Consider the following 14,002-nt stretch of genomic DNA (forward strand, 5'->3'; position numbering starts at 1 on the left):
TTCCCACTGCTTCTCCCTAGGGCTAATTATCTGGATGTAGAAAATGCAGGGCAAGCTGGAAAAGCAAGAACTACCCATGCTTCCCAGGCTTTGCCACCTGTGATACCCATGGCTGCTGACACCGAGCAGGCAGGTTAAAGCTGCGTGCCCTGCCAGAGCTGTTTTCTGCTGGCAGAAAACAAGGAGAGACAGCCCTTTGTCCCAGGACCTGCAGGCTGCCCTGGTCACCTCTAGGACTCCAGCAGCATGTGCCACCTGCAGACCTGCGTCCCCTGCGAGTCCTTCATTTCCTGCCAGTGGCTCTGCTCCTCCTCCCCGCTGCTGCTCTGGCCCATGGAGATCCAGCCGATCATCTCCTTGCGCTTCATGCTGCGCCTGTTGTAGATGGAGATCAGCAGGGTGACGTCGGAGAGCTGGAAGAGGGCGACCTGGAAGATGAAAGTTTCCTTGTAGACGGGGTTGGGCTGTCCCCGGCGGATGGAGGTCTTGCAGCGAGACATCTCCTGACCCACGGAGTTGCGCAGGCAGAGCTTTCCATAGGTGTCTAAGACAAAAAAGAGGAAATGACAGGTTTGGTGCAGGTGGCAGACTAAATGAAAGCGCCAGGCAGTCAAAAAAACACCCCGAAAACTGTCCAGGAAGAGCAACTTAGTCTGCAGTGAATAAAAGATGAGGGCTGGATTGCATTCCTTGGTAAAATCCATGGGATGAGAAGCAGAAGATGAAAACACCTCTTGGATTTTCTCATATTCAGCTGGGGAGAAAAGAAAACCGATGCATATTTCAGCCCCACTCTCTTGGAAAGAACAGAATGTCTGGTGTCCAGTCATAGCAAACCTGTCTAAGACTAACCAAAACTATGAGTATCTCCACATCAAACAGTGTCTTCACCTTCCTTTCCTCTCCCTCACAATCAAGCTTCATTGGGGCTGTCTTACCCAGGCTTCCCTTGGCTGCCCTTGCCTCTCCTCCACGCTCTATGATCTATTCTTTGAGATACCAAAAAAAAATAGGGTCTTGAAAAGGAAGGAAAAGAAACCTGCACACATAGTGAAATTATGTGATCTCCCATGTTTTATGGGAGATCTTCCATGTTTTATCCAAATTCTCATATTACCTTTTTGCTGGACTCAAGGTCAATTTTATTTACAATTTAAGTCCATACAAGGAGTAAATATTCTTAGCAAGTACAAGGAAGGGATGGTCCAATTTAGTGTTCCTGTAAATCTACTCTTTAAATTCCTGCTGCCCCCTGTATTAATCAGTTCTCCTCCATTACGTGTTTGCTAATAGTGTGGTGTCAGAGCTCCCAGTGCTCCACAGACCCAGCTCAGTGTAAATTTTCACCTTGCTCTGCACATGACAGTGACAGATTGCTTGGCTAGACAAGTCCTCTGCTAACCCCTTCGTAAACTGTGCCTGGGTTCCTGCAAGTGAGTATTATTTCAGAGTGTGCTGAAGATAGGAAATAAATAACAAGCCTCCATCCCTTGTCTGCAGCATTTCTATCCTCTTCTGTTCCCGTTTGATGTGCTATTTTACGCACTTATCTACTGAGCAACACAAGGTGTGAAATTACACTTCAGGTGTGAAAACACTTCCATGTCTCCAAAGCAGGGCTTCCCGCTCCTCTCAAACTGTTCCACTGAAAAAGCTGTCAGGAGGCTGACAATCAAGGAGCAAATTGTGAGCCTGCACAGCTGTACAGCTATCAAGTTACTGCGGGGAAAGTTCAGCCCAGTCCTTAGCTGGGGGTGCCAGCTTGGCTCCCAGCATAACACTGGGAATGAAGAGGATCTTGCCAGCAAGGACCTGCTTGTTACACAGAAAGGCAAAGCTTTGATTTGATTTCCTGATTGTGCCTGGGAAAGAAAAAAAGAAGCTTTATTGAAAGGTGGACTAATTTCCACCTTAATATTCAGTCTTGAGGGACTGAAATCTGTAACAGCTTCAGACCCATCAGAAACACAAAGTCCAGCAGAGGACCCTCTCTTCCAGCTTGTCTCAACGTGAAAGCAGACACAACTCCTACAGCATTTGTAGAGATGTCACTGTGCTTGGCACTGACACACCACAATGTGCACTGAAGCGTTCCTCATGTGTAAGTCCTGGCTGCTGGTCTAGGCTGCAGGGAACTCCCTGGAAATAAAGATAAGTAAGGATTTTATGCTTTTTTTTAACGTATTCATCTTTTTTTTTTTTTTTTTCTGAGAAGGGATTTTCAAAATATTGGAAGAACTCTGCCTGGCTGATTTTTAAATAAAACAATTAGTACAATTCTCTGTTTGAACTTCAAAATTTTTCTTTCTCTTTACATCCAAGCCAGGATTACCTTCCTATGCTATTTTCAGGAAAGGTCCCACACACATGGCTGCATCTCTTTTTCTAAGAAGACAGGGAAAGGACTGAAGTCTAGATTTCACTTTTAGTATACCTTGCTGTCATCCTTCCTTCTGACTTTCACCAGTAGTGGCAGCTCAGGTGGGATTCATCACACCTCACTGCAGGCACATACATTTGAACAGTCCCCAAAGGAGCCAACCAATTCATAATCAAAAAAGCAGATGGCATAATTCAGCAGTGATCTAGCAGCCAGTGACACCATTACAGATGATTTAGCAAGCACCACAGCTAAAATGCCTCATAGGAGACTGTTTCAGCATGTCCCAGGTAATTTTGCAGGCAATGAATGGATGAGTTTCTTACAGTCATAAACTCTGGGATGTCACATCTTGCAAGTGAGGGGTAACACAGCTGGCTTTGAGGAAAAATGAGCAGCACACCACTAATGACCTAAAGTCAGAAAAGTTGGATTTTCTTTAATACACCTCAGATTTCTATGTAATTCTGCTCCAAGACCCTGTCTGTACAGTAGCAAGGCAGGTGGGGATTCTGCTTGTATCATCTGGATCAGACTGGAAGGAGACTGTGCTCAAGGCAGGGCTAATACCAGAAGCCCTATTCCCCCCCAAGAAAACACAGGCACAAAGCCAGTGCAAGTGACTACTAAACCAGGCTGCTAATTCTCCTCAAACTTATTCCACTGGGTGTATTTTACCAGCCAAAAGAATCAAGCTTGCCTGAACAGAAATAAAAGAGTAGGTGTGGATCAGTTATTTAGCATCTGAAATTTGCTTTGCAGAGTTGGTACATACGAGGCTGAGCTGTTATTCTGCTTCACTAAACAAATTTTAAGATTGTAGTTTTCCCCTCCTGCATTGTGCTCTTTGCAGCATCTTTTTACGTGTCTCATCAGAAAACGCAGCTCTTCTTGTGGTGAAATCTGGTCCTCTGGGATGGAAAGCTCTCCCCTGCTGTTGACTTTGCCAAAGAAAACCCATCCCCAGTTACACAGAGAAATTAGTGGAGCTACAGCAAGGATGAACTTGACAATTTACTGAGGAATGTATGTGTAAGAGCATCTATTCATTATGAAGGCAAACATTTTCCATCTAATTACATGCTCAGGTTCAGTAATGGCCTCATTACCGTGGTGTCTCAGCACTCTGTGCTCTTCAGAGTGTTTACTTTTGTGCCACCTCCATCAAGCACAAAAGGAAAAGAGAGATTAGGGCCAACATTCTTTAAAATGTCTAAGTGCTCACCTTCTATTTAGGCACCCATCTCACTGACATGAAGAAGAGCAAGACCTCTTAATATCTGGGAGTGTCTGAGACTGCAGCTTGCCCACAGCTACACTAAAGTCTGTGAAGATTCAAGAACAAGGTCTAATTTTGCCAGTATCAATTTTAGCACCACATCTACCAGGCTCTCCTTTCCATACAGGTTTTGGAACAGAAGTTCTCGCTACAGAGCATTTTTACTGTGAACTCATCTTGCCTCTCTGGTGTGAGTGGACTGGACAATGTTCATGTATACATAAAATATCAACACCTCTGCATTTAATACCAGAGTGAAAAGTACTAAATCAAGGAATGCTGCAAGAAGCCAGACACATTGTGGGCTAGTGCTGCATCTTCTTACTCCAGAGGGCTGGGCAAACCTCTCCTCATGTAGACTGCTCTGTCTCCATCGACACTGCCCCAACCATCAAACACCTCTAGAGAGCTCATCTGCAAAGGCAATCAGTTTTTCTGGGAGTCTTCTAATGACCCATTTCTGTCATGATTCTTCTGAGGCAACTAACTGATAATGACAACTCAGGGGAATAATCAACTGTAATTTATGCGTTCCTGTTTTTGGAGCAGGGACCATAGTGTGTGTTCTGCTTTCACTTACACTAAGCACCACCATTACTAGTAAAGCTGACCCGTGAGCAAGAGCACTGCAAATACAAAAGCATCCAACCCCCTGCTTGAATTTATATTTAGAAAGGAAGTAAACAACCAAAGACTCCTGACCCCTCACGTCTGTGGACTGCAGGGTACCGCACAGCGCCACGCGGACTTTCCCACCCGCGCTCCAGGCAAGCTAGCTCATTTCCAAAAGCAGGATAACCATGTCAGCATGCTGCAATCCAGACTAATAACAGCCACAGCAGAAGAAAGCCTTGGGCCTGGAGCTTAATTTCCCCCAGCTGGCAAGCCCACGCTCCCAGCCTACATAATAAACGGCAGCACCGCTTGGCAAAGCAGCCCCAGAGCTAGACTCTGTGCTGCTCTGTACAGGCAGCTCAATGTGAGGTCTCAGTTTGAAGCCCAGAAGACCATTAGCCCTGGCTTTACCTCCCCTTTCAACCAGCAGTGGGGCAGAACACAGAACATTCACACTCAGAACTGGGCTCACTGCAGCTGGATCAGTAAAAGAGCAGGGAGGAGAATTAGACCCAAGCTTTTGATCTCAACCCCATGTCATGAAAGTCTGGATTAAGGCAGTTTATGGCCTACTCTGTAAATCATACAAGAGCTAAGAGCTGCCTACTACATTACTGAGAAGCCAGCTTTCCTTTCCCTGTTCCACCAAGCCTCTCCTTCTCAGGTTCCCTCTCCTGGGGCTGGCAGCTCTCTCACAAGGGAGAGGCTGGGATCTGGCAACCTTCACAACTTGTGAGTCATCAGAGAACAGACCAGCAGCACCTTTAATTTAAAGTGCAGCAGAAAGGAATGCGCTGCTCCCTGGAAGCACTGTTTGGCCCAAGGGGAGGGAATTGCATCAGTGACATGCAGGAGGGGCAAGAGATGAGGGCTCCCTGGAAGGAACTGCACAGGTCTCTCAGGAAGGAAAGCTCCTTCCGGGGCACCTTGGAGCTCAGTTCCTCAGTGATCCTCCTCTACCGCCTCACCACCCCACAGCCACTCCATTTCACAGCACCAGTCCTCTCCTGGGACACATGTCAGGCTGCAGAGCCAGCTCACCACCTGCCTGCACTCCCCAGCCCCGAGGAGGTGCAGCTTCAGTCCGGGCTGACACAGCTAAAGCAGAACACAGACACCTCTCCGGATGCACAGCGTGACTCTCCTCTAATAAGGGCATTTCTACTCTTTTCCACATTAACGCATTGCTGCTGCCTCAGAGAGGGAGTTGGAACTTTAGCAGAGGAAGCAGGGATGCACAGCTGAGCAGGTCAGGAAGCATGGATACACACCTTCCCAGCAACGGGAGCAGCAGGATGTAAGGATGCTTAAGCCCAGCTTTGAGCACCTCCAGCAGCAGTGCCCACTGGCGTGCCTTGATTACCCAGCCTGCCGTCAGATCTCCTGCAAACACTGCTCGGTAGTGCCACTGCAGATTTGCACTAAACATTCAGCTCCAGCTGAAATTTGGAATTAGGATTGTTCCACTCTGGTAGAAATGGCTTTCTTCTTCTGCTTGTTTTGGGAGGGGAAAAAATATGTGGGGTTTTTTTTCCTGTTCACAGCTGTGGGAGTGGGAGAGCATCACCATACATTCACTTCAAATGCAGTCCTTTGATTCAGAAAGGTCTTTGTTTATATAAGCAGCAACTGTATCATGGACTATGCTTTTCACAGACCTTTTAGAAACATAAAGCTATTGAAAACACTACTGGATAGCCACACACTGTCCCTGGATGTCTAATTACTATGGAATATCCACCGTAAAAATCTCACAGTCGCTCCTTGAAAGTCCATTTTTCACTTGTTTTGATTGTGACACTAGTTCTCCTAAGTCTGATCTGTCCCAGGTCCCACATGTGGTGGGAAGAGTTGTACCCAGCCAGTCCATCCACCCAACAGTACCCAGTACCACACACAGCAGTAAATCTATAAAAATATGGCATATGCTGGTTCTCTCACAAATACTCTCGAAACTCCAGCAATTTGTGACTCAAGAACTTCCTCAGCCAGAGGCTTTGTATTTAACAATCCTCTGTGGCACCTTCTCTGCGAGTTTCTCCTGTGCTGCACAGAACTGGAGCAGGCTTCCAGCATCCATGACATTCTGTAGTGAGGAATTCAACAGCGTAGGGAGGAGCTGTCTCCTCTTCAGAACCCGCTTCCTTCTCGCTTCCTTTCACCGTCCTTTGGTATTGTATCAGGAGAAGACAACAAATTACTGTTGTCAATTCACTTTCTCAATGACACTTAGAGACCTCTGTGAATCCTCCCCCATCTCCCTTTGTTGTAGCATCGTAGGAGGCACAGTCTATTCAGCTACAGCTCACTGGAAGCTGTTCCCATTCCCCTGATGGTCTCCAGTGCTCCTCACCATATCTTTTCAGTCCTGCCATATTCTGTTTGAACAGAGGAAGACAGAACTGCACACGGTATTCATTCCACCAGTGACTGGATATTTACAATCAAATATTAATTTTCCATTTTGTCCACCTTAAATTTGAGTGTTTTTTCACTACTATTGATGACCCTCAAGTTGACATTTTCCTGCAGCTATTTACAGTAAGTCTAGTATTTCACTCCCAAGTGGCTCTGAGTCCATCCAGATCACATTTGAATTCCACCTGTGTCCCCATGCAATACCTTACACTCATCCACACTTCCTCTTCCACCTCACTGCCCAGCTGCTCATTACTGAGACATCCTCCTGGGGCTCCTTGCATCTGGCCTCATCTTTTCCACCCAGAACAAAGCTTTCTCAGCTGTTCTTATTGCAGGGTTATTCCAGCTATATTCAAGGATGGGCAACAAGAAGATGCAAAAGGAGAGGTGGTTTTCTACAATTCTACTGTCACTGACTGGCAAGCACTCAGCAGCAAGAAACTTCCCAGCACAGCTACTGCTCTGTTATCCAATGTCTGGAGGACTGAATCCACCCCAGCCTGCCCTGGCACAGATCCCTCTTCTATTACTGATGACATGGGAACATGAATCACAAAGCTTTAGGAGCTCAAGCAAGTTCCCTGTTCAGAGCAAGATATGCAGGTTAAAAGTTAATTTCTTCATTCAGCTTCCTGGTCTGCTTTGAAGTAATTAAAGGAATTAACCTGTGCCTTAGTTCTCCAGGAATGTAACAGGGATAATAACTTTTCTTCCCTCAAAAATAAGCTGATAAAATAAAATCCACTAATGGCTTTCAAGCACTCTGACCCCAGAGCAACTAGGATCCTAATTTAAAGATCCTCAATTAAAGATTCTGATTTTCCTATGGGAGCATTTTCTGTACTTGTTGGCATTTTTACCTGTGGCTGAGGTAGATGTTTGTTTTCAGACAAGTCTTTGCTTCAAGAATTTCTCCTGTTCCCCACAGAAATCCTGAGAGCTTGTTCTCTCCCCTCCTGTCTTTTCCAGCATCAGTGCTATTGTATTTGTTTAATGGGGTTAATATGCTGCTGATATAATAATGATCATGCACGGATGCAATTATTATGTGTGATTAATTCTGCAGCTGCAGAAAAGCTTGGAGGACTTTTCTTAGGCGAGGGAATAACTTCACAATAGTTCTTCTCACAGTGCGTTACATGCAGACATAAACCCCAAAAGAAATGCAGAAGGGAACAGAAGGAAGGCTGGATTAGAGGAGACAGAGCTGTACCCAGCAGAGCAGCTGATGAAGGTTTAGCATCACATGGGCAGAGACATTTCTGTGTTTTGTGTCTATGCAGTGCCTAGCTCAAATGATTCCTGGTCCATCACTGTGATCCCAAGATACTACTTCCATGCACATAGTATGTAGCTGGTTATAAATTTTTAAAGACTTTTCTGCCAGTGGAGTAGGCTTCTCTTGTTACTTTTGTTTTTAAATAATAAACACCCTTTAAATGGGCACACTGCATTTTGTTCTAAGAAAATACAAGACCACAGACCAAAATATGAACTCCTACAAAATGCTAGCACAGGTTAATGATTTTTACAAGAAGCAAGGAGATGCACAGCACACAAGCCATTAGCACTAAAATACCAACAGTGTCCACATCTGACAAAACTGTAGATGCTTTTCTGCGTGATGCTTTTTGGCACACACAGATAATTTATGGTCTGATGCTGGAGCCATACTCTTGAGTGCTCTTAAGTGCTCTAAGTGATAATGGATCTCTTTGTGTGATCAGGGATTGTAAGCTTAGGCCTATAACTCAGCATGTTCCCCAGAACAATACCTGGACATTTATCCTTGACCAAACTATTCTTAAGTCCCACATTTGTGACCTGAAGACACTGTCTGCATGATTTAAGTTTCTGTAAGCTGCTCAGCTGTTTTCTAACCCATTTATTACCCACGTAAGCATCCATGACTTTGACATTTACCTGACTCAGTTTAAAGGTTTAAGTGAAGGAGAAAATGTGCCCAGGAAACACTGAGACATGCACCATCTCCCCTTTCTTCTCTAGAAAATCATCTGTTTCAGCCTCTGCAGTCTTTAACACCTAAAATCAACAATGCCCCAGTCCAGTTCTTTCTTCTGCACCCAGTGAAATCCCTGTGCAAGGATGGCAAGAAGGCAGCACACATGCTGTGGGTCTACAGGAGGGAGAGAACAGAGTCAAGGTGGGCAAAAAGCACAGCTGGAGACTTTGCTGTTGTGCAAAACACCTTTGCCATTCCCCAAAGCTGCAGCTGTTGGCTCCTGGGCTGTGACAGGAGCCCATGTGGGTCCTGTATAGGGTCTGGGTATGCAGGGCTGGGGATGGAGAGGGATTCTGCCCATTGTTTTCTCTCAGCCTTACCATAAATGGCTGCCCTGAATAGCAGTTTGGACTCGGTATTTAAGTGTTCCACAGCGCTATTATATCCGAAATTTCCATGATACTTTAAAGAAATCACTCCCTCTGAGCCTCGAACAGCAGAACCTTAAATAGGACCTATTTAACAAAACACAAGGGCTCTTTGCTTGCCCTCCAGAAAGGGGCACAGCAGTTTCAGCTTTCACCTTGTGAAGGACTTATTGAGCATCTCATTCAGCCAGCAGCATGTTTCAGACATAACGATCGGCCCTCACAGCACTCCTCTGCAGTGCCTGAGGGGTTATCAGTGAAATGCTACTCCAGCACCGAGACAAGGGCTGGTTTCCTTCCTTCTTTTTAATTTCTTTCAGTTTCTGCTTCACTGGGTTTTCCTCTTCTCGCCACACTACTGAGGGCTTTACAGCACAGAGGAACAATTCAGAAGGCAGAAGCAACAATGTGACTTGGAATAAAAGAAGTAGATTTTGATGGGTTCAGAGTTTGCCTATAATCATTTATGGATTTCTGTGTTTCACCCAAAAGTTGATCTAGCACTGAGAGACATTGGTTTGACACTGGTCTGTATCATCTGGATACAGAAAGGATGGAATTCCATTTATGAGAAAAAGAAGTGGGCATTACAGATGCCTGAAAATTAATTTGGACCATCCTTCTCAAGGACTTACTGCAGCTCAGGCACCAAACAAACCTACTCTAAGGCAATTTCCATTTTATCCTTTAGGACTGGAGGAAGGGAACTCAGCTGTTGCAACAACTCTCAAATTTTCCTTCTGCAGAAGATTTCCTTGTGCAGCAGTGGAGAACTCACAGCAGGAGGGTCCCAAAAGGGCCCAGAGCACCAGGTCACCCAGCACTCAGCAGCACAGCATGGGGACTAAACGAAGTGTAGCCCTGGGAAACACTTAATGGCACCAGGCAAGGCCTCTGTGGGTCACATGGTAACATTTAAACACTTGGGAAGTGCTTCTTGCTTTTTTTATGGATCTGCTGAGAATTACTCTGTGCTTGGGTACAACAGCGCTTTTGCCATAATCAGATATTGTAAAGGTATGTGCCATAAAGCAGATATTCAGGTATTACTGTTCCATCAGCTGAGCCTTCATATGATTTCCCCCAATTGCCCTCCAATATTTATCAGCACATGTACCTGAAAATAACACTTAATTTTCAACCAGGTACTCTGCAAGGAAACCCAGCTCAGAAACACTGTAGTTGAATATCTTGAGGAAGAAAATAAAAAAGCAAATTTTGGCTCAACGGCACTATTTAATAGCAGCAAAAGTACTTACCAGGTGGCCTATTAATGGCGAGGTTTCGGAAATGACTGCCTTTGATCATCTCCACTGACAGCCTCCCTGTAGTGGCATTGTATGACAGTCCCACGAGCAGCTCTGGCACCCCTCCATGCGACAGGGACTGTGTTGAAGAAGTGCTATCACTGTGAGAGATTGCTGACAGACTCAGCTGAGAATCTGCACTCTGCAGGGAAAGAGCACTGAGAGAATCATCAGGACAGTCACCACCCCACCCCCCCTTAATTTATATCTTGTGGCCTTGTTTAGTAAGATCTCTCTTAAGAAATTACAATAATTGAGAATTAATTATGCTGGGGCACCAGAAGAATCAGAGCGTCACTTTTACAAAAACACATCTCTGAACTTTCTCTTTAAAGATGAGGAACTCTGAGTGAAGTGTTATCACGAGTGTAAATCAAAGCCTCTCAGATAAGCAAACATCCTACTACACTAATACTCTACATCTCCTTGATAATGGCTTTTGGATGGAATACACTTTTCAGTTTGGCAGTTTTTGGCCATGTACTGTGCATTTTCTTACTTTCTCTCCTTGCTACCACAACGCTTTCTCTATTCTCCTCTTCACGTGGAGTACGATGTTTTATTCATTTCATGTGCACAACCTTCCTCCGAGCTTTTTGTAGAGAATGAATCATGACAGAGCTCATCTACACAAATTGATTGGCATAGCCAGAGCTGGATACAACTGTGATGTGTGTGGAAAACTAAGAAGCAGCACAGCCAGTTCCTCTTCACATGACCCACCTCTCCCCTTCCACCTGTCATGTACAGGAGCACTACTAAGCATTTCTGGCAAGATGGAAACCACACAGTGTGGAGATCCGCAAGATGATATCTAGGGCCAAATGAGGTAGCTCCTGCACTGGCAGTACCTACACAGTGGTGCACAAGAACCACTGTCCTTATTGAAATTAAGACTAATTATGCCTTGGTGGTTCCCAGACCAACCTACTGTTTCTGAACGGCACAGCATGTGATGGCTCGTGCAGATGTAGTAGATCCACATGATTTTATGTAAACTTGCTAGCTGAGCTACTGTTAATAAAGCACAGCTTTGCACAGGGAAGAAATGCCCTGTGCTTCCCCTTACTGACAACTTTTTAAGTGACAGCATGTCAGATCCACCGGTCATGCACTGACGGCCCTGGACGAAAGACTTCAAGAACACCCTGTTCACCAAAAAGCAAACAATTTTATGAACTCCATCTGTCCTTCATCAAACTTACACTCAGGTTACTCCTTGGTTCCAAGAGCAGTGTCACCTTCATTTCCCCTTCCTGGCTGATGCCGCTCAGGTAGAACAGCTGCTCCCCCATCATCTTGTCCCCAACCATCTTGTGCACAGCATAGAGGCGGAAGCGAATGGCGTGGCTGCTCAGCTCCTGTGGTTCCAGCTTGCTGAAGGTGATTTTATCCTGGAAGATGGGGATGGGTCCTCTCTGCACACTTGTCTTACCCCTCTGTTTCTTGCCCGGCATCAGAACCGCGTGCACTTGCCAGGTGTTCACACCACTGCGGTCCTTGTCCGGGATGTCCCTGGCCTCCAAGATAGTGGCTACCAGCTTTTGACTTGAGGGTTTATAGGTGAAGATGACATCCAGGTCACCACATTTGCAGATGGGCTCATGGGCACCATGATGAGCTGGCACACTGTTCACTTCGTTGTGTTCCTGCAAAGAGAAGGACGAAGTAAAACCTCCACTGGAGTTCAACTGCCTCTGTGATTCCAGCTCCATTTAAAAAGAAATTGTTCTCCTCACTTGTGCCTGCAAGTATAGGCAGTTGCTGTGTGAAATATGGATCCCACTGTTTCTGGAAATGCCAATGATCGTTAATTGCCTGATTTTGTGTAATAGTCCCCCTACTCTCTAGTAAGCAACAGCACTTGTTGAAATGTTTCCAACAAAAAGTTTCATCAATTTTTAAGTGCTTTGCAGGAGACAGTTAATTTGGCAAACATTCTACATAGAGAAAAATTAAACAAAGGGGTTTTTTACATTTTATTCATGTCAGTTTTGAGGCACTAACAGAACAGTTTGATCTACTTAACCTGTTACTTTGAACATACACTGGAATTTTTTTCAAGGTGGATTTTTTTATATTTTCAAAATCCAGCAATTCAGCCAAATCGGCTAACTTTTTGGATATTTTGTTCTGTTAGAAACTTAAAAAGAATTAAGAACTGTGTTAAATTTAAAGAGGAAATCACCATGTCAGAATTTCTTGTGGAATAGAAATTCCATTTCTTGATGCCGACCCATAATTAAATACTTTTCCTACAGCTAAAGCAATGATAATGGGGAAAAGTAATCTGATTAAATACATATTGATTAGTTATATCCTTCTAAAGTCTCCCAAGAGAAGCATCTGTTCCTTCTGTTCAGTTTGGGTACTAATACATTCAGAATAAAAATCCAAAATAAACAATCACAACATGTGCAGACCAAATCACACACAGTCTTTTACCTACTTTTAAAACAAAAACCATCTTGATAAAACAAGATAAAACCATGGATGCTCACCTTATCTTTTGCTGAGTGGGCGTGTGGGTTTCTGTTCAACAGTGCTTTTTTATCTTAGAGCTAGAATGTGCTTCATGTGATAAAGGGGTTGCTATAGTGATCAATGATTTGTATTTAAACATGAGTATGCACTGTACTAGGGAAAGATTTTCAGTTAATAGCCAGAAGGTGAACTAAGGCCTGTCACCAGCATCTGAGTCACCCTCCTCCTCAAACATTTATCTTCTTTTCACATTTCAAGTAACACTTCTTTCCAACACAGGAATCTTTTTTGTTCAGAGAACAGATGATGGGCCACGGGACGTCTGGTGTAAGTCCCTTCAGAAGTGTCTGGGATAGCATGTCTCAAACAGGGCCTCGGATAAACATCAAAATCTTTGTTTACTCCCTGTCAATCTACTTTTGAAGTGCTCAGATTCATCTGCCATGACATGCAAAGCTCCAGATTTTCACAGTTTCAGAGGTGCTTAAGACTTGTGCACACGAACACAGAAGTCCGAGTGTGCGGATTAGAGATCTGCTGTTGTACATCTTGCAGAAGTAATGTCGAAGGGAGAACAACACACAGAATTACTTGGTTGGCTACAAAAACACCTTTCTGTATGAACAGCAGGCTGCTAAAAACAAAAAATGCCAGGCAGGCCAGGTTGCCTGGAGAGAGCGTGGTGTTAGGAAAATGTTAAGTGTTCCTGTGTAGCAGTCAAGTTATTTCTGTCTGGTTGATGAAATAATATTTAATGTGAAATGGGATTGGGCTTGATTCATATTTCACTCCATATTTTCATCCCTCCACACTTTTATCTGTGCATTGGCTACTGAGGAAATGGAATCAAGGCACATTCAAGGACTGCTGCTAAGGTGTGGAGACAACTGTGCTTGAGGGGTAACTGCTTTCATCTACACACCTGAGCTGGAGAATGTGAACTCCAGTGCATCAGCACAAACCCACAGGAATGAAAATCCAAGAGACACTTTCCTGCCCTAACAGCGATGGGTATCTCACCTTCTGGCAGTGTGTAGGGCAGAGCAAAGGTCAGATATCTGAGTTTTGACCAAACAGAAAAGATCTGGATTTCAGGAAATCACAGACTGTGCTACTAGAGCTGTG

At 44.7% G+C, this 14,002-nt stretch overlaps 1 protein-coding gene across 1 annotated transcript in view; it reads right to left on the minus strand.

Annotated features, from left to right (window-relative positions):
• Positions 1-230: 230 nt before the first annotated feature.
• Positions 231-14,002, minus strand: part of SYT16 (synaptotagmin 16) — a gene marked incomplete at both ends in the record, with an annotated part of 36,076 nt that continues 22,304 nt past the window's right edge. The window contains 3 exons of the mRNA XM_082283086.1: positions 231-544; positions 10,346-10,535; positions 11,599-12,042. Coding sequence (XP_082139212.1) covers positions 231-544; positions 10,346-10,535; positions 11,599-12,042 — 948 coding nt within the window. The remainder of the gene's footprint in view (positions 545-10,345; positions 10,536-11,598; positions 12,043-14,002) is intronic.

This window comes from Coloeus monedula, assembly GCF_965178545.1.
Source record: "Coloeus monedula genome assembly, chromosome: 6".
NCBI lineage: Eukaryota > Metazoa > Chordata > Aves > Passeriformes > Corvidae > Coloeus > Coloeus monedula.